The 21450-nt window shown below is 46.5% G+C and overlaps 1 protein-coding gene across 4 annotated transcripts in view; it reads right to left on the bottom strand.

Annotated features, from left to right (window-relative positions):
* The window catches only part of LOC132471966 (furin-like), a 63006-nt gene that overhangs the window by 39355 nt on the left and 2201 nt on the right, over positions 1-21450 (bottom strand). For 2 of the 4 annotated variants that reach the window (XM_060071337.1, XM_060071339.1), the window contains exon 2: positions 17220-17515. In XM_060071337.1, the coding sequence (XP_059927320.1) occupies positions 17220-17432 (213 nt within the window). In that variant the 5' untranslated portion in view covers positions 17433-17515. Of the gene's footprint in view, positions 1-17219; positions 17516-18852; positions 19049-21450 lie in introns of those variants that run through there. The other 2 variants (XM_060071340.1, XM_060071338.1) reach the window with 2 other exon arrangements.

Below are 21450 nucleotides of genomic sequence, written 5' to 3'. Positions count from 1 at the left end.
GAAAGAGAGAACAGAGAGAGGAGCACAAGGAGAGAGAGGAGCACAAGGATAGAGAGGAGCATGAGGAGGGAGAGAGAGGAGCAGGAGGAGAGAGAGAGGAGCAGGAGGAGAGAGAGAGGAGCAGGAGGAGAGAGAGAGGAGCAGGAGGAGAGAGAGAGGAGCAGGAGGAGAGAGAGAGGAGCAGGAGGAGGGAGAGAGGAGCAGGAGGAGGGAGAGAGGAGCAGGAGGAGGGACAGAGGAGCAGGAGTGGAGAGAGGAGCAGGAGGAGAGAGAGAGGAGCAGGAGGAGAGAGAGAGGAGCAGGAGTGGAGAGAGGAGAAGGAAGAGAGAGAGCAGCATGGAGATCAAGGAGCGCTGAGCAGGAGGATCTCAGGCTCCAGAGGAGTAACTTTGCAGATCCCAGTGTCAGGTTGATCAACACATTTACTGCCAACCCGACCACAGTTTCCTCGTTCCTGGAGCTTTCGTTACTCACCCTCAGACGTGTTATTTCCCCTTACGGTGGCTTTGCTCTCAACTTACTTATAAGATAGGTGTTATTTTCAGAACACATCTCGAAAGTGATGTCAGACTACATGTATAAAAGGTGCATAAATTTAGATGAGGGGTTTCCTCGACTACGATTTTGAATAGTCTAATCTGATTAGTCAGGATAGACTAGGCCAGATCCATCAAATAAGATCTATCTTTTATATCTGCGGCTAAATAGTGCCTACTTTAGGAGTCTTTAAGGCGGTTTAAACCAGGTTAATGGTTTGGATCATACATCTGTAAGCCAGGGCCGTGTCTCTGGAGACGGAGAGCTGTCTGATTATTCACTAGGGGTGTAACGGTAAACAAAAGTCACGGTTCGGTACGTACCTTTGTTTGAAGTCACGGTACGGTACAGGACGGTACGGTTCATAGTAAAGGGGGAAATTAAAGAAAAACTGCTTGTTTGTCAAAAACGGAGAATGGCCGTAGATCAGCAGCAATGAAAACACCAATAGACTTGGTTATGGCATTTGCCCGTTCCGGGTCTCCGTAGTTACGGAATCGGATTACGGAGTCAGGGTAGTATAATTTGGCTTAACGGTCCGGGGGAAATTCCGACTTCAAGTTTTAAATTCCGCATTGCAAAACAAGCTTTTACATTTGCCACATTAACACTATGTACGCACCGCGGTACATCTCTGTAACCACCCAGAAGTGCCTGTACCGTGATGGGTCGATACAAATACGTGTATCGTTACACCCCTATTATTTACTGGTTATTATTTATTATTTACTGGTTCCTCATTTTAAAAATACATACAAGTTAATAGTTTCAGTGTATAGAGCAGAAGGGGGACTATTCGGTACAGAGTACAGACAGTAGTGTTTCCCCCAGCGAGCGGGGTTATAATGGTTTCATACACTGCAACACTTTAGAATTATTTTGGTGATATTGTTCTATCCTTCAAGAGTGGGTCCAGAATGGGCTCTACCTTGAAAGGAAACTGATTGGCTGTTGCTGCTGCCATTACACAAAGGGGTTATCAAACAAACAATAAAGGACCTTTACTGCAAGCCAAACATAACACAGCAAACTGCCCACAGTAGACCGGCTGCAACCACCGAAAATACATCGTATAACTTACAGCCTCTCGCCTACAAGCCAAGCAGTGCTGCGGTGTCACTCATTGAACACCCCCCCTCACCCGAGCGCTGTGGTTTAACCCGTTTACCACCCCCGTCCTCCAAATGGAAACTCCCACTGGTACACACGCACAATGCCCCTGACACAACAACTTATTAGACTATAAAAATAAAATGTCGACAAAATGTCTTTCTATCAAAGATTTGAATCCTCGAGGATTCAAGGTCACCCCTGATATAAAAGAAACAGGAGTTGTAAAATAAAGTGTTTTAAAGAACAGTTCAGTGGTTGAATTACTGGCAGGAGTAAATTAACATATTGGAATGGGCGGCCCACAGACATAACTTATTAACCAACACGCGGTGGGCCAGCAGCAGCAGCAGAGCCAGATAAGCCTGGGGGTGATTTAATCCATCCACAGGAAACTAACCTCAGACAGTACATAAATCACACAGGTCTCCAAGAGGAGTCGCCATTGGCTGCATTAGAAAGTGCATTCTTTCAAATACTTTCTAACTGTTTTGATAAATACTCGGCTTAAACACGTTAGACTGGCAATATACCGGGGTACAATGGGACTAACCACTTTATGCCTTCATAAAGTTACACAAATAAAACATGCTTTCAAAATCCTCAATGCTACTTTGTGAACATAGGAAGTGACTCCGGGACAACGTATTAGCCAGAAGCAGCAATATTGAACATAAAGATCGAGGCGTAGAACAGAGTCACTTCCTGATCCCAGACTAGGTCTCTACCCAGAAGACATCAGGCCATTAGATTAGCGACCCTGACCTCTACAGTGTCATCATCACACACCTCATGTCACCGCAGGAAGGCCCAACAAAGACCTCCAGGCTCGAGGGCACCAGGCAGAACTCAACACCATTGACAAATAACCGGCATTTCTCAAGCCTACTTTAAAACAGTTAGGTGTATTATTTACTACACCATGCCTATAGACCGCAAATGGGGAGATAGCAATGCCCATAAAGATGTTTAATCTATCTATAAACCCATTGTCCAGGTATTGAGTCACAGCACGACGTTGCTCTATGAGTCGATCAGCTGTGAAATGTTTAGTGTGACACTGAAGAACTTCTGTGGAACGATTTGCTCATAAGCACTGCGTCACACTCACACCCACAACCCCCACACCCCCACACACACACACACACACACACACACACACACACACACACACGTACGTTGAGGACCATAAACCCGCAACTATGCCGGGTTTACTGGCGCGGTATCTTACACACTCAGGTAGCAGACTACTCTAGACCGGTCTGGCGCTTGTGACACACTATTACTCATCATTATGCCAACTGGTAGTTGATGGCTGTGTGGGAGCCATGTTCGTACAGGATCATCTTCACAAGCATCATCTGCCCTGTTGCAGTAGAGGGTAGAAGCTAGGGATGGGCGTGAGGAATCGATTACTCGAGTACTCCTCGTTACAAATGAACTCGGTTGGTGGACAGGCAAACTCGAGTTTGCATATACACACAAACAAAGTTTTCTGAAGCAAATGTATCAATTTTCTGTCGGCGCCACTAACGCATGACGTGGGCACAAAGAAAATTAAATGCATCAATTTCCATGGCGCGTTCCGTGCCGTGTGCAGGCACGCCAGAATTCAAAAAGTTAAGAGATGGCGGTTAAAGCAAACCGCAGCGAATAATTGAAATACTTAAGAAATAGGAGATCATAAGGTGAAATGTAAAATATGCCAAGCGAAATCGAGCTACCAGAAAGTACTATGCGGCAACATATGCTCCTGAAACACAACGGTGAGTTCGGGAAAGCAGACCCGCAGCAACGGTGAAAGTGTGTCGGCTATTTTCACCGCCGCAAGACGCAGCTGTAATCCCGGGCGTGTAGAGAAGATCACAACGCTGAGTATTTCCATAGTCCATTTGCTGCCGTTTTATTAGCAGCTTTAAGCATTTATTTGCAATGGTTAGGCTACTTGTTTCGTTTTTTTTAAACTGTTACAGGCCTTGGTTCGACGTGATTTAAATTGTGAGACGCATATTTATTTTTGTAAGGAAAATGTGTTTTGAACGTTTGCAAAAATAAATAATGAATACTCTGATAACTCTGACTGTTTTGATGGAGAATAAGCATTACATGTTTGGTTGGTAATATTGCCGTTCATCATCAGGCCTATTCCTGCTGCAGATGCGTTGCATTCTAAAAATAGATTTGATTTAACGAGTACTCGATTGATCCTCGAGGAATTCCTTCGATCACTCGAGTTTGGAATTTACTACTCGTGCCCATCCCTAGTAGAAGCCATTAAACCCGTAGTGGGGCCATTTTAAATCAGCTATGAAACAAAGGGGAAGTGGAGACGTCCTCCAACAGCCTGATAAGACGAGCGCTGGCCCCAGGAAGTGTTTCAATGGAAGTTCTGTGGTTTCCTTCTCACCAGACCAGTCAGTCACTTCAGAACGCTTCTTTATTCAACCTTAAGTTTACAAGGAGAGCCTTTTGAGCTCAACAACTTCTACTAAAGTGTCCGGAATAGATGGAAACTACAGTTGAAACTGGCCCAAAAAATGAGAATCCTACTGATTCATTACAATAAATGAATCACGCATTGGGCAGATTATCACATTATCTTTGGATTCAACATCATCTCAGCCTGCTGACCTTTTGACACCTTGCACAGGAACATGAAGAGGTGACCCTTCTGTTATTGCATTAGACGTTAGAGCAAAACCAGCACATCTCCATCAGGAGGAAAAGGTCTGGAGGTCTTCTCTTTAAATAGGCTGACCAGCCCCAGCTATAGCAGGACACCAGAGGGACACACACCAGGGGGACAGCCGGAGGTTGGAAAGAGGACGAGGCTAAATTAAAACCGAGGACCGAGTGGGACGCGAGCCGTGCCAGTTTCTGGCCCCTGACCGCGCTCTGATAAACCTCCATGTTAACATTCTATAACGCTAACAAGGATGAATGAGAGGAGAGCAAATGACGAGGGTTACCACGGGACCAACGCAGGCTATTCTGTTCCCTGGGCGCCTGTCTGGAGAACACAGAGCTACTGTAAGAGATCAGATAGCGCTGATCATTTGGAACTTATAATGAGCCGTTTCAAATCCTTGTAATGCCCTGAATTTCTCTTTACAGAATGTAACCGCATAACATTTTTCTAAGCCGTCGAGTACCGGATTCGTCTTTTATATCTTTCTATGGAAGGGAAGTAAAGGCCACAAGACAATTACAAAAAATGTCAGCTTGAGCACAACAGCTGCACTTGAGCTTAATGGAGCTCAGGTTGGCCAGCGGTCCTAATTGCAGCTGATGCATGGTTCAGTGTTGTTCACCGTTCCACTAAAACACGCCACGCTACGTTGACTAAACCATGGCATGCGAGTGGCGGTTCAAATCTTTCACACGATCCAGTAACAATGATTGCAGGTAAACAGAAGAATTAGAGGAACTAAAGAGTTTTCCTCAACGTTTGGCTGTGTTGCGCATTTCCCCTGTTTCACCAGAAACAACTTCACACGCGCGGCGGAAACAGAAGCGTGTTCAGATGTGTTCCACTACGCTAGTATCCTCCTCTGTGTGTCAGGCTACCACTAGCTTTGGTTATTCAAAGCAGCCCACATGACTGTCTGCCTCTCTCTGCACGCTGCCGCTGCCCGGGGCTGCACAGTACAGACCCTGATCCTCCTCCCTCCATAAAGGGCCCTCGCTCCTCCTCAGTGTCAGGAAGGAGCTGGGAGGACGTCTGACAAAGGGAATGGCGACAGGCTGCTGTGAAACCGACCGAAGGGAGATGCTGGTTCCCATGGAAATCACGCTGAGGGGAGAATCATCACTTGACATGAATCCTGGCCAGAAATAGTGGAGGAAGTCCATCATTTCGCTTCCAAATGCCTGCAAGGTTTACAAAATATGTACTTTATCATAATTATTTTTTGTCACTAATCATTTACTAATTACTGAAACGCTGAATGCTTGGGAACAGATCGCATGGATCAATGCATGGCTTCTTTTAAAACTGGGAGTTGTATTAGTCCATGTAGGAGTGAACCAGGCGATCCTGTCACCATCGCTCTGCGACCGGCCTCCCGCTGTTCAGGGAACATGAATCGGAGCTCCGCCGGTAGCGAGCGGAAAATGGCAGCCAGGATCTGATAAGAGTAATGCGGAAACTGTTGGGGAATGTCGGATGGCAGCGTTCCTGGAAGCCCTCCAGCCGCACACAATGACAATCACAATCGGCAATGACAATGACGCAGGGCGGACCCAGCTGGATCTTAACGCCGTCTGAATACGTGGAGCAGGGTCCAAGGGATGGGAACCTGATTCATGTCGTCACACACCTCTCCCATCCTGCTTATTTGAGACTGATAATAACCTCATTTATATTAATAAATGACAATCAAAACTATTTACCATCACCATTTTCCTGGACAAATTGAGTCTCATGTGGGCGGCACCCAGAGACCCGGTATGGACTTGTAGTCATGGGAACGATGGGTTCACCACCGGCAAGGAACACTGAACCGTCAGAGAACGAACAACAGAGGATCAGAGAGCCGTCGCTGTAGTAGAGGGACCCTGCGTGGCCCCGTCATCGGCCACATGTTGAACACGCACAGAGTAGCCCAGGAGGAATGAGCACAAACACCAAGCACAGACTACTTTCCAATCCCAGCTGATGGCGGCCTGCCCTAATTATTATTTACCTGTGGCCGCCTGGCGTCTGACAGGAACATGTGAGCCTGCAGGAACGCAGTCAACAACTGCCTCTGATCAAGGGGGCGTGTCCGGTTGTACGGCAGATGGCTGATTGGACGGCCCCCGTGGTGGTCAGGGGAGGCCAGTACAAACAGAGCAATCCACGTCCTGTGAACACAGAGAGAGCAGGCCGCCCCCCTCCCCCTGCCCAGCCGTAATGAGCCCCTCCCACGCAGAAGCTGGGCAGCAGTAAACAACAGCCAGGATACGACCTATAGGATGCAGCCGCTGAGATCCGGCCTCAGCCACCACAACATGTGCGTTAGTGGGGCTCATGCCTGCAGCTCCTCTGACGGCCTCTAGGGGCCGGAGGAAGGAATAGGATTTCCTTCTCCATGTTTGCTTGGCTCAGTTAGGATCTCAGTGCTCGTTGGTCTCATGTCCGCGGTCCCGGGGGGCCCGTTACATTTCATGAAAAAGTGAGGATTTAATGTGAATTATTTTGCCCTCTGAAGTGTAGGGCGGTCTTTCATGAAGCTCCTAAACGGACCTTTATCTTTAGCTACGAGCCGCAGAAAACATCAGCACACGGAGGCTGGCTGGAGAAGGTGTGACCCCCTCCCCTCCCCCCTGCCCCTAGAGGCTGGCTGTAGAAGTGTGTGACCCCCCCCCCCCACAACACACCAGGCTGGCTGTAGTAGTGTGTGACCCCCCCCCACAACACACAGAGGCTGGCTGTAGAAGGCGTGACCCCCACCCCCCTGCCCCACAACACACGAGGCTTGCTGTAGAAGTGTGTGTGAGCCCCCCCCCCCACAACACAACACACCAGGCTGGCTGTAGTAGTGGGTGACCCCCCCCCCAGGTGTTTGGGGGGAATCACACGCTGATGTAAAGGACGCAACTAGTTTAACAGTCTGTAGTTGTAAATAATGCATGCAGGAGAATATTTTTATCAGGTCATGTTAGATGATGAAATCTACACATGGGCACCATATACCCTTAGATATTGTTATTGCGTTCTTTCCACTTGCAGAGCAGCAACACTCGGGACTAGCAGCATCAAACAACAGATATGTTTCACCACAAACTCAAAGAAAGGCGTACTAAGCCGCGCTCAGCCAGGGCTGAGGCTCTGATGAATTATTAATCATGCAAACATCATCAATTAAGTATTGCGATAGAACGAGTCACAAACACCCTAGTTTAAATGACTGGTGGATATCAAAAGATGGAGATTCGTTTTAATAAAAGATGTGGACATGATTTCCATGCTTGGCCCGTCTATCAAAGGAGGGCTGACTGGAGAAAGGCTCTCAGATGTTTCTGTGGATCCAGTGAGCAGCAGACCTCGGGGCAGCAGCAGCATCACCCCCACACCAGCCTCCGTTCTGTTGTCACCCATTCCTCTTTTTAATTTGTTCTTTCTGGGTTTATTACAAACTGCCATCAGAGTTATGATTGTTTGAACTAAAGTGATAAAAGCAGTTTTAGTTTCGCCTTTGCCCCCCAGTATTAATTCAACTGTTGAACCACCAGGAATACACAACACAACCAGGACAACACAATCAGGAGAACACAACCACCACAAAAGAACACAATCAACAGCAGGACAACACCCCCTGTGTCACTGTGCCTGTGTTGCTGCTGTGGTCATAATGGTTCCTCCCTCGCTCGTCTGTTGTAGGTCAATGTGTGTTGTGTGTTATGTGTTGTGTAACAGCGTCTGGATGACGGTGTATGGAACCCGTCCAGGCTCCCCCAGAGCCCAGGAGGCCTTCCTGGACACACGGTGCGGCCTGCCATGAGCGGCAGACAGGAGGGCTGCTGAGCGGCTGGAGCAACCGCACACTGATTCCTTCTTCACATGTGAAGACCTCCAGATCTTGAAAAATATATCTAGAACAAAAACCTATTGATATTTGTGAATAAGGCCTTGAAAATGTGGCACAGCGTATTGAACCGAGAAACGGTTTGTATTAAAGCAGCCGTTCTGGAAACAAGAATAATATCGACCAAGCCATTACAATATACAACAACGCCAAGGTTAACGCAGCACTGTTAGCCCACAAGGTTTAAACACTGGATTGTTAGCCCCGAGTCTGATGACAGATAAATCTATTTTTTTTTATGTACCAAGGAGTGAGCTTGTGTGGTGCCTTTGTTTGCATGCCCTGCATAGCGATGTAAATAGCCACCGCCACCTTGACTAACAAATCAGAGATTTGCTCATCTCACTCCCTGAGTCCCATCATAACCACGAGCACGATGAATGATGAACGAAGTACCACCTCCCTAAAGAGAAACAGCGACTGCAGCAGCCACTGCATTAGATTACAAAACAACAACGATGGCAGAGGGGCCAGAAATAGAGGAACGGAGCAATCTGCTCCAGGAGGATAATAAAGGGTTCCAGGCCTCTTCCCGTGTGGCTGGAGGAGTCAGGGAGGGGAGGAGTGCGCCAGAGAGTCACAGAAACACATAGACAACATTCCTCACAGACAGCTAGCTTTATAGGTTGGGCGAGTGGTGGGAATTCTGCTTTCTGTGGACTAAACACTAAAGCCATTGGTTGGGGAGGGTTACCCCAGAGCTAAACACAGCCCAGACTCGTAATTGCCGTCCTTGCGGTTGGCTTCTTGTTTTGGCAGGTCCAGGAATGGTAGCACCGAACGGGGAACCTGAGGAGTGGAGTATCTCCGCCACGCCACAGCGACAGCACGCTCAGCGGTCCCAGGCCTTCTGCTAAAAGAATACTTCTTGTTCTGGAATTGTCTTTTCCCTTCTACTCTTTTTGCATTCAGAATTCCGAGCAGCAGGAGTTTGGTTGTGAGTGAAGTCACGTTTCGTTTAAGCAAAGCACTGAAGTTCATTTTCTAATTCTCTTCTCATCCAAAGCACGAACAGGTCAAAAAACTCCCGTCAGATGGTATAAGATATACCATCAGATTAGCATACCAATATTTGTACATAATTGAAAACTCTAGCAACCGAATGACAAAAAAAAAAAAAAGGCATCCATCAGTGAGCAAGGCCTAACTCAGCAGAATCAGCTCGTAAAGGCAGGATGGTGCTGGGATGGTGGGGTGCTGGGAGGGTGGGGTGCTGGGAGGGTGGGGTGCTGGGAGGGTGGGGTGCTGGGAGGGTGGGGTGCTGGGAGGGTGGGGTGCTGGGCGCTTTGAAAGCAGACAGCCCGGGGCTCTCCAGGCCTCTGCCCCGGGCTTGGGGAGGGGGGAGGGGGGAGGGGGAGGGGGTTAAACTTTGGCCCATTGCTGCAGAGCTCGGATCGGCAATATCAAATATTCATGAGCAGTCAAACCCAACTCAATAAGTGATGGTGCGAGCACAGACGTGATATATTCCACTTTCTTTGCAACACGGATGGATAACCTAGTTAGAAATGTTTCCTTTGTAGTCCTTCAGCGAGTCTCTCAGCGCTGATGCTGCAACGCTCCAAACTAGCCAAGGAGAAGAAAAACCGACAACAATGGAAAATAATACCGCTAGACTATTGTTAGCGGAACCAAACAACAAGACTGAAAGAAACCACAGAATAACTTTGAGAGACGGGAATTAAAACCCGATCCTCTTGGGCAATTCATGAACAACTTTCTGTGGAGGAACAAGTTTTTTTTAAATGGCGGAAGACCAAGAAGTTACTGGAAACATTCAACAAAAATAGCAGCACCTGCTGTGCCGCTGGACGGACGGGGAGGGCAGAGGTGGCCGAGAAACAATGAGGAAAGAAATATTACCCTGTACTGAGAACGGGCTGGGATAAAGAACACAGCGCAACGTGATACGACAGCAGGAAGAGGCATGGCTGTGGTTTGGTCCAACAGGTTGAACACGCTGCATAGCTCTGAGCTTTAAGGAGTGTCTGTTGACTGGTTTATGAGTACAAGAGTCTGAACCATTGTTGTACACTCACTGTTCAAACTGTATCTGCAGAAGGGTTGATGGAGGCTTGATGCCACCTTCCACACTTCACTTTTCCAGAATTTGGAATTCTTTGGTATATGTCATAGTTTTTATTATTTTTTAAATGAAGTGCAGCGACTGACAAGAATGAAAGAAGAGCTTCATATCATCACAGTATCGTGTTAGATGGTTGCGAGGTTTGTTCACAGAACGGTGCACTTGTAATAAGGTGCCAGTTCTCTCTGCTACCCTCTTTATGGTGGTGCTAACTGTGCGAAGAAATTTGAACTCTGTGTTCTCATTAATTTGGACGAGGGTATCCAAGACAGAGGCACAGAGCATCTGTTACAAGTGGAGACTCATATTACAGCCAATGTATCAGTTTACAGCACAAGGCTCCACACCCAGATTTGCCTCTTTATCTCTTGTCTTCTTTGTGTTTTGTAGCTTATCTGCTTGAACCATGGCTCCTTCAGAATGCATGGGAGAGTATGTAGGCGTCACCAAGCCAGATGAAGCTTTATGAATAACTAGTTAGTAGCATCTACCTCTGAGATGGACATGTTCTGTTAATATCGAGGTTATACATTTAACCTCTTAAATATAAGAGATAAAGTGTATCTTCTGAGCCCATACCGCTTCACCCACTCTCCAGGAACTGTTCCAATCTCTCATGACCATCTTGTTAAGCGATGGTTTGGACCTACAGGAATGACCCCAACTCGAGGCAGGATTTGTTTGGTTATTGTATTTCTCACAATTATGACATAACGATTTAACTTGAGGAGACCTTTGCCCTGTGAGCAGAACTCCTGGTGGTGACCCCGTGACCTCTCCTCAGCGCCTCTATCCAGTCCTATCTGTGAGTACACAGACCGACAGCTGAGCCATGGTGGAGAACACATCTGGCTCTGGTTACCGAGCCCTCGCAGTCTGCCTTCTGCACCGTGTCAACCCCCAACTTTCATCTGGAAAGGGCAGACTTCCCCCCGGAGCCTCCGACTACATGGAGATCCGCTCCTCCACCCTGTGAGATGGAGTCACAGCCGTCTGCTGACTGAACCGGGTCGGGTGGAGGTCTGATCCTCCCCCAAGTGGAGTCACAGCCGTCTGCTGGCTGAACCGGGCTGGGTGCTGTTTCTAGATGAGTCTCTACATTAAAGAGGTGATGGGACTGATCAGAATGACATTCAGCAGTTTGTATATATTATAGATTTAGTTTTATCCCCTGGCCCAGACATGAGCACTAGTCAACTGACGTTGTAAAAACATGGCTGACTGACTCGGGGCTAATGTCAACTATTTTTTTTATTCTGTACTGAAATATCTTCCATTATATGACAAGTATTGCTGTAGTGTCGAGCAGCGGACTGTTTGAAGGGTACAGACCAAAGCCCACGTAGCCAGCGGCAACTGGAATCCAACTAAAGGCCACGAGAGTCAACATTAAAGCACTCCCAGTGCCACCACTACTGTTAAACCCACTCGACGAGATGCCGAACATCATCGGGTTTCAAAGCGAACTTTTGAATTTGTGGCGTATTTCTTTGTCATTATCTGTGGAGCTGGAGAGTTCTCCTGATCTGAGTGCTCTGTTCTTAACTGGCTGACATTGTACTCGCTAGTTATGCTGTAAACTTCAGGCTGCTGCCGTCCCTAATGCTCATCATTTAGCTCTGTGGATTAGAGTGGTACATACGCTACTGCCACTATACATTACGCATCAAATGTCATTTTTTTTATAGAATAATCTTAAGGCAAAGCACTATTGAGTGTTACACTCAATAGTTCTTGGATTTTTCATACCTCTATGGACTCAGTATTTTAATTTTAGTGAATTGATTTACATTTGATTATTTCAATCAATATCAATCCTGTGCCAGAACTACCTCAACACCAGTCACACGCAGAACCAAACAAACCATCTTCAGGAGGGAATCAAACTCTACTTATCAGCAATCATCAGACCAGTAGCTCCCTGCAGATCGAGGAGATGTTCGTCTGACAGGAGCTCTGAATGAACCGGCCTGTTCTTTAAAATCAATGGACGGACTACAGGCCTGGGATCGACCGCACTGTACCAGAGATAACGAAGATTTCAGAGGACATGCAGTCCTTTCCTAGATAAAACCAGCCCATTACAGGGCGGCAAGCCTGAACAGAAGCCATACCAAGAGGTTGATGGTTCCAACGTTAGTATCAGAACACTTCAGAGGGACTATGTCTCCAGTAGGCTTAGAGTGCTGTTCCTGAAGGCCTGTAGGCTTAGAGTGCTGGTCCTGTAGGCCTGTGGTCTTAGAGTGCTGGTCCTGAAGGCCTGTCTGTAGGCACTGCTGGGCAGTCCATCTTATTGGCATGAAATAGGGCGGCACCATGGTACGAAATGTTGCTGGTTAAAGATTAATGCATAGAGGCTCGAAGTTTAGGAAACAATCTACACCGCCCTGCAATATTCATCAGGGGCGATCTATAGCCAGTGGAGTGCCGGGTCACCGAAACGATCCTGAGGCTCTCAGTCAGTGGATGAATAAATCACAGCGCGTTCCAGCCTACAGAGCACAGAGACGTGATCCCCTGGGCCAGAGACACTTCTGGACTCTGATATTCTTACCAACACGTACTCACTGAGGCGTTGCTAATGGGACAGGAAGTCCATGTCCAGCTGTGAGGAATATCTGGCTCCAGTAGAGCTCAGCAAGACCCGCCTTCTCGTCACAGTCTGGCCAATCACATCCCAGCACTCTGCTTTCCAAGGCCAAAAGACATCTTAGACCGCCTTCTCCTCCCAGGGACCTAGTCTAAGAGTACCTTCCAGGGACTGGGTCTAAGAGTACCTTCCAGGGACTTGGTCTAGGAGTACCTTTTAGGGACTGGGTCTAGGAACTTGGGTCTACCCTACAGGGACCAGGGCAAGGGTCTGGTCTAGGACTAGCCCGTAGCGTCTGGGTCTTCATGCCCAGTTCCCGTCATTGTTTTGAGAAACGATCAGGAAAAAAAGCATTTAAGCCAATAAAAGTTTCAGAGAAGATTTAGCACACAAAGCCAGTCCCAGAAGTATGGCATTGAAAGAGTTTCCCCAAAAAGGTTCTGCAATATTAATACCACAGCATATGTCTATTTCTATAAATGGGACGAGTTTCCAAACCATATTAAAAGTGCATTTAAATACACAGCTTTTCCCTTCATTATTTAAGACAGGATGTTGCATTAGCGTGGGAATAATAATATTCCCTCTCAATTTCCCTGACTCCTTCTGTTTTCAGTCCTGTCACTGAAGACAGTAACTACAGAGGAGAACCAGACTCCTCCAGAGAGGAGAGGAGACGGGGAGCAGAGAGAGAACACAGCAGGGAGGACCATCTCTCCTCAGACCCTCAGACCCTGGGCCTTCCAGCTCAACTCTCTCCTTAGACCCTGGGCCTACCAGCTCAACTCTCTCCTTAGACCCTGGGCCTTCCAGCTCAACTCTCTCCTTAGACCCTCAGACCCTGGGCCTTCCAGCTCAACTCTCTCCTTAGACCCTGGGCCTACCAGCTCAACTCTCTCCTTAGACCCTGGGGCTTCCAGCTCAACTCTCTCCTTAGACCCTGGGGCTTCCAGCTCAACCCTCTCCTTAGACCCTGGTCCTTCCAGCAGAACTGTCTTTTCCCCAGGAAGTGGTTAACAACCGACAACTGAAACCATTTCTTCAGAAAACAAGAAAAATGAAATTTCCTCAACGCGGTGGGTTCCAAGAAATGCTGTAGCGCTTCTAGGTGTGAAGCCGTCATAATTTTAGAGTAAACTTGGCAAGTCATTTTGGGGAATTGAGCTTATTGCGCAATCGTTTTTCAACTGAACTTGACATAAGTCCCACTGACCTACGAACACAAACACAAACTAGCTTTTATTCTGGACTTTGGCCATCCATTTGAATGAATTCGAAACAACACCCCACTGATTAACGTAACATGAGATCAATATTATTAAGCAGTAACAGAACACAACAGTCACAACTACACATTCAATACTGTGACAAATCCCATCCAAACAATTCATTCTGTGATATTTACTGCGAGACACAAAAGCTGTGGAACGATGAACAGGACCAGCCAACGTCAAACAAGCATCAATTTTTTTAAAGGTCAGAATAAACTGATCTTTAAAGCACAGACACGTTGGTAATCAATACTCACTCATCTTTCTGAAAGGCTTTCTGTCGATTTCAGCTACAAATATAGTGCTCATGTAAAACCACATTGCATTTATTTTAATACCAGCCCTGAAAACTGTCTCAAACAAGCAAGTAGCTCCTTATTATCAGAACAATGTTCTCCAAAGTAATTGAATTGGCAAATTACTTGGTCTTAGTCAAACAACGTATTGAATGTTTAACAAAGAGTTTTTCAGTCTCCTTCAAACGCATTACTAGACAACATGGCATAAAGTTCCTCAAGGATAACAGTCATGTATAATGTACAATCAATAGATTCTAGTAAAGCCATATGATTGAAGGCAGAGCTATGGTACTAGAGGAGCCGAGGCTTCAGAGTAAAAGCGCTTCGTCAGAGTAAAAGCACTACCTTAGGCTTTAATGATCTGGAACTACTCAAGATGGTCCAAACACCCAAAGTGCATCTACTTTGGTTTTCAGAATGAGTTGATGATGACCAGTCCAGCTCCACTAATAGACTGAAAAACGTTTTCGTCCCCCTGGCCATCAGACTGTACAACAGCTCCCAGTAAAGGCAGGGAGGACAATAGATAACAACAATGGACATTTTATTTATATCTGTATTTTTGCACATCCATCTGCACTGTTTTTATGTATGTGTTAGGCTGCTACTGGATACTTGAATTTCCCCCGGGATTAATAAAGTATATATCTATCTATGAGGAACAACAGATGAACCAGCCTTAGCCTGAGGAGAACGTGTTCAGTGCCCACCTGTAGGACGAGTCTGTGGGCTGGTGGGGGAGCTGGCACCAGGTACCAAAGGAAAGGGAATCATGACAAATGAGTCGGTTATATTTCTAGATTTGTAAAGCAAGTTGATTTTGGAGGTCAAAAACAATAAGTAAAACCTTATCAAAGTAATCTGATAAGGCCTTATGAAATAATGGCAGCGTATTAAATGTTAGAATCCCAAGGTTAGCTCCTTGAAGGGTCTTCACATGAATCCACGTTCTATACGGCCTCCCAGAGGGAAACGTCTCACCTGACTACACACAGTTCTGGAGGATAAAGAGAACGCCTACTCCCCTGTCAGGGAAAGACTATATGCCTTCACTTTCCTTCGTTTCCCAGATCTAGGGCAATGTCAGTCATCTGTGTCGTGTTCTCGCACGGAATTTGAGATCATCTTAGTCATTGTGGTGAGCAAGGCAATCAAAGTTAACGCACAATGTTGGTGCAAAGTTCAAAGTGTTGGGTGGCATCAGTAACACACACATGATGATATAGTGGGCCAAACAGACGTGACCTTTTGGTTGAGGATTATCCCCGGTAATGTAATGCATTATCCTCTCTAAAAGGGACACATAATTGTATTTTAAGCACAAAGCATTAACATCAGATTAACAAGGCAATTACTTCCCCACTAACCATGTCCATGCCGTAATTAAGATTGTTTTGAAGTGTTTACCTGCTTTATGGTACTCTATTAATCATCTTATACTATACTCCTCCTCACTTTATTAAGCTCGTAAAGTCTCCACCGTTCTGCCTTAAAAGCCCTCAGATCAGCAGACCTCAAATCAGCAGACCTCAGATCAGCAGACCTCAGATCAGCAGACCTCAGATCAGCAGACCTCAAATCAGCAGACCTCAAATCAGCAGACCTCAAATCAGCAGACCTCAAATCAGCAGACCTCAAATCAGCAGACCTCAAATCAGTAGACCTCTCCCAGCCTCAGTCCAGATTTCTGCTCTGTTCTGTTCTTCTCTAAGGCTCCCCGGGGGTCCTTCTTACACCAGGTGTGTGCGGCTCTGAGAAGTATCTAGCAGAGGAGGTTTGCGTTGACTGCCAACGGAAGGCCGACCCGGCAGTAGGAGCTCTCCTCCTCCTCCTCCTCCTCCTCCTCTTCCTCTTCCTCTTCCTCCTGACTACGCCCACGGGCCAGAAGCTTCCTCCTGCAGCACGGAACTGTCATGGTGATGCAGGACGGCCCACCATTGGGGGGGTTTAGTCTCTCTGATTCGTTGTCAACACCCACACAGCAAGAGTCAGAATACGGTCTGCCGATGTAGAGACTAAAGAGGAGCGATCGGAGACAATGTGAACAAATTGATGATTGACACCTGGCAGAACCGTAGCATTCTGAGAGGACTACAACGGCGGAGTAATAAGAAGATATGAAGACAAATACACAGAACCACACCACCAATCTGAAGGATGTGTGTATACTATCAGAGGGCTCCAAACTCATTATAAATATACTTATCCATACACAATAATCCATGAAAGAATCAGAATATATACGACCAGGAGGAAAGTCATTCCTACATTCAGAGAGAGATGAGCGAAATGTCATCACGGAATTCAAGTCAACAAAATGTGGACATTAAGTTACGACAATCATCTGACATTCGGGCACACACAAACACACGCACACACGCTAGAGATAAGGGGTGAAGCGATGAGCTAGGTGTGGTCAAGGTGCCAGGGTGGGCTGACCTGAACGAGACCCACCGGCTCATCCTGAGAGGCTCTGGGTACGCAAGGAAGGTTTCCTTTTCAAAGTTGATAGAGAAAACATCAAAAATAATTATTAATCAGCGGAGTTCTTGTGTGACAATGCGCTGCAATTCAATGAATAAACCAGTAGTCGTTAAATCAGTGACACGTTCACGGGCCACTCTGACCTGCTCTTCATAAGACTGCAGTCATCCATTATTCACCGGGCAAATAAAACACCAGGGGGCTTCTGCTGCTATCCCCTGGAGACCTGAGAACTCAAACAGGCCTTAAAGCCGTGCGGGGGTCTGCACTCACGTGGCCCAGGTTGACGAAGCTGTGCTTGCTGGCCACCTGCTCGGCGACCTCCTGGCCTCCAGGGATCTGGACGGCCCAGGTGTTGGTGTAGATCTTCTGGCAGAACGCTGGTGCCAGTCCTGACACAAGTAAGACCAGCAGCGCGGGGCCCAGGAGGGACTGGACCGGTCCGGCCCGGGGGCCTGTGGCCAGCGATGAGGGGCCACAAGCCATGGGTTCAGGGGCAGCGATCTGAGTTCAGGGGCCCTACGGCCGGTAGGTAGAGCAGGGGGCGAGAAGGGACAGTCACTGCACACCTGAGGAGACAGAGAGACGGTCAGAGGAGACAGGCATCACAGACAGACATCACACCCTGAGGAGACAGACACTATAGACGGTCAGAGGAAACTCATCCGTCTGATTTTGTCGAATCCGCTGCCGTGAGTGAGATATAAACTGACATCAACGTTAACGGCGTCACCAAGTGGGGGATTGAACCTATATCATAGCAGTGGACACTTGACAGGGGATTGAACCTCTATCATAGCAGTAGACACTTGACGGGGGATTGAACCTATATCATAGCAGTAGACACTTGACGGGGGATTGAACCTCCATCATAGCAGTAGACACTAGACGGGGGATTAAACCTCTATCATAGCAGTAGACACTTGACGGGGGATTAAACCTCTATCATAGCAGTAGACACTTCCGGGGGGATTGAACCTCTATCACAGCAGTAGACACTAGACAGGGGATTAAACCTCTATCATAGCAGTAGACACTTGACGGGGATTGAACCTTTATCCAAGCAGCGGACACTTGACGGGGACCCGACCAAACCCCTACGGAAGAAAAAAAACTCCTGGTCGTTTCCGGATCTCGTTGCTTAAAGGGATCCGTACGACAGCGAATTGGAAGTATAAACTCTTACTTTCTTTGGAGGTTTTATACCAGATATAAAAACTTGAGTTAAGAATATGAATGATGCAATAACAATAGTGCCCTCTGCAATTTAATAAAAATGGCATCACAAGGAGGTTAATAAGCTTTTGAAACCCAGATACGAGGTAATGGAGCCAAGTTACATCATCAAAAGACCTAAAGTAAAGGCTTTCCGTAAAGGCTTAAAGACAAACTTTAAGTGTGAACCATTTTCTCTATGATAACGATTCACTCAATTGTCTTCAAAATTAGGGCGGTCTTGTCTTGTTCGACGACAGAATTAGTGGCCAGAATTGATCACACTAGTTTTCGACAGCCAAATGGAGGCAATCTTGATTAAAGCTCTTCTTTAAATAATGCTTTGGACATCCAATTTCCTGCCACATAATTCATAAGCCCAATAATACTTATTTCATACTTCCAGACCATCAGCCACATAATCATATTTCATAAACCAGATATGACTGCTTCATGTGCCACATACTTCCAAAGACAAAAGGGATTTTCCCCCCAAAATAGGCCGATGTTGGCATGAATTGCTGAAAATGAAAGCCTGTTTAAATGTTAAGTACAAAAGAATGGTAAATCTTGTATTAATGTGATGCCATCCAACCAGCCAGTAATTAGAGCTCAGAACAATTCCATGAATCCACAAAAAACAATTTACATTTGTTGAATAAAAGAAGAAACCTCTTTAACGACACATTACCTTAGATTAAGGAGTCCTTAGTGAGTAACCATCTGAGAAAGGGACATTACCTTAGATGAAGGAGATCTTAGTGAGTAACTAGTGCTGGTACTACTGGGTATGTGGGCTGATGTTTGCCCAAACCAAACACTCAGAATCAACAGCATCGTCCACTGGTTCACCTATTGATCTCCTTCTGGGAGGAACTGCTCGCTGTAAACATCCAGCAGCAGTCTGAGCAGAGCCGACTGGCTGCCGACCCGAGACACTCAAGGTGTTCCCGGGGTCAGCTGATTAATGCCCATTAGTAGATCCCTGGTCGGTTCCCAACCTGCCCGGGTCTAGTTTAGGGGCCCGCTGAACGCCCCGGCCCCCAGCCCTCCGTTACCCAACGGGTCAGGGCCAAGGTCCTGTCTGGACTGGGACTGGACCAAACAACCCTTCTGTAAACAGTGCACAAGCTTTAGAATTGAACATTGAATAATTCACGCGATCCATGTTGACCGTGACTGAGAGTCGGTTATAGCCATCGCTTCAGAAGAAACCTTCAGAAAAGACTTTCCCTTTGGCTTTGTGATCAATACAGCGTGTTCTCTGGAACACTGACACACATCTGACAAGTGTCCGGCCTGGTCTGACCCACGGACGCAAAACCAGCAGATCCCTGTAGGCATCGTACTGGAGGGGTCCTAAACCAATAACACCAGTACGAGATGGTGGGCAAACATACTGCTGTTGAATCGTTCAATTATTCTGTGGATTCAAATCAATGCGTGTTGAAGTAATCTTTACCGATTGAAAAAGACAGGGACATGAATCAGCCTCTAGGTTAATAAAGCGGGTGTTCATGGTAGGGCCCGACCGATATTGATTTTTGAGTGCCGATGCCGATTATTTTCAGAGAAAAATTACGATTACATCTGCCGATTAAAAACAAAACAAAAAAAAGCATATAAAACGTAGCTTTTGATACCTTAAATATACTTTAAACACTTTTGACGAATATGTGAATTGAATGCAGAACCTTCGAGTGTTTTAGAATACATTTACAGTCGAAAATTAGTGCAATGTAAAATGTAAAATAAATAACTAACTCCCAATGTGCTGCGCTCGTGAGCAGTGACTAACACGTGCGTGCTGAGCAGTATGGTCTCACCGTTAGAGTCTACAGTATAACAAATTAACATGGCCTGGGACCTAAAGAAAAACAGGCACAACATGCTCAAACAACGCGTCTTGTGTACATTGTGAGGTGAGCGCGCAGCTGCCTGAGTGAGCGTGCTTTCATGTTGTACGGTAAAATTCAATCTCCCCTTTTTTACTCCAGTAAAAGTTGTTAGTTAGCAAGGCGAGTAGGAGCGCAATCAGCAGGATACTAAGCGCAATAAGCGCATTTCTAAAAAAATAAAATAAAATAAAATCGGTTGTAATCGGCGTCTTTTTGGCAGATGATTATTTTCAAAAAGGCTATAATCGGCCGATTAAAATCGGCAGGCCGATGAATCAGTCGGGCCCTAGTTCATGGTATAGCTCACAGGGCTTATGGTTAATAAAGCCTGTGTTCAAGGTATAGTGGGCTGATGGTTAATAACGCATGTGTTCATGGTATAGCTCAGAGGGCTGATGGTTAATAACGCATGTGTTCATGGTATAGCTCAGACTAGGGCTGATGGTTAATAAAGCCTGTGTTCATGGTATAGCTCAGAGGGCTGATGGTTAATAACGCACGTGTTCATGGTATAGCTCAGGGGGCTGATGGTTAATAAAGCCTGTGTTCATGGTATAGCTCAGAGGGCTGATGGTTAATAACTCACGTTTTCATGGTATAGCTCAGGGGGCTGATGGTTAATAAAGCCTGTGTTCATGGTTCAGCTCACAGGGCTGACCACGTTCCTTCTCTCTTTGACCCCGTGACTCACGTCACGGCCGTGTGTTTGGCTTTCAGTGTGCCCAGAGGGAGAGGCGGGCCGCGTTCCTGTTTGGGGTTTAAATCTGATAAAGTTCAGGGAAACAGAAGTTTTGTTGACAGCAGTGGCTTGTGTCTAGACGTGGTCACAGCCATACAACGAGGGCTGACCAGTAAGACGCAACATGACCAAGCCCAAGGAAACCACAACGCAGCAGCGTCCTGCTGGAGAAGGGAGGGGACCTTTACGGGCGGGCGGGTTTCACCGGTGGGAACTTCCCAGAAGTGTTGGTAGAAACAAACAAATTCAGGGACAGAGAAGTAGAAGGAGACGTACAGATCTACCCACACGCGTGAGGTCTTCATACTTCTGAAAGAGTAGAGTCGGCACTTCACACTGAGTCTGAACTGTATCTCACTTCTACGCTATTTATTATATATTATGTCCATATTTCGATCATTTGGCATCTTTGTCAACATTATATAAATGTTTTCTTTGCAAAATGATTGTTATATCTAACAACATTCTATGCTATATCAAATAATCGGATATAAGATATCTGAATATCTTCCACAATGGGTTTGTGTATCCAACACATTAGCCACATTGTAGCACAAGAATATTTGAGAGCTAGTGACCTCTGGACACATACCAGTACTCCGAACCAGTGACCTCTTGGTACATACCAGTACTCAGAACCAGTGACCTCTGT

The sequence above is a fragment of the Gadus macrocephalus genome, chromosome 14 (genome assembly GCF_031168955.1).
Source record: "Gadus macrocephalus chromosome 14, ASM3116895v1".
In the NCBI taxonomy this organism is placed as follows: domain Eukaryota; kingdom Metazoa; phylum Chordata; class Actinopteri; order Gadiformes; family Gadidae; genus Gadus; species Gadus macrocephalus.
This window is presented reverse-complemented; position numbering and strand designations above follow the sequence as displayed.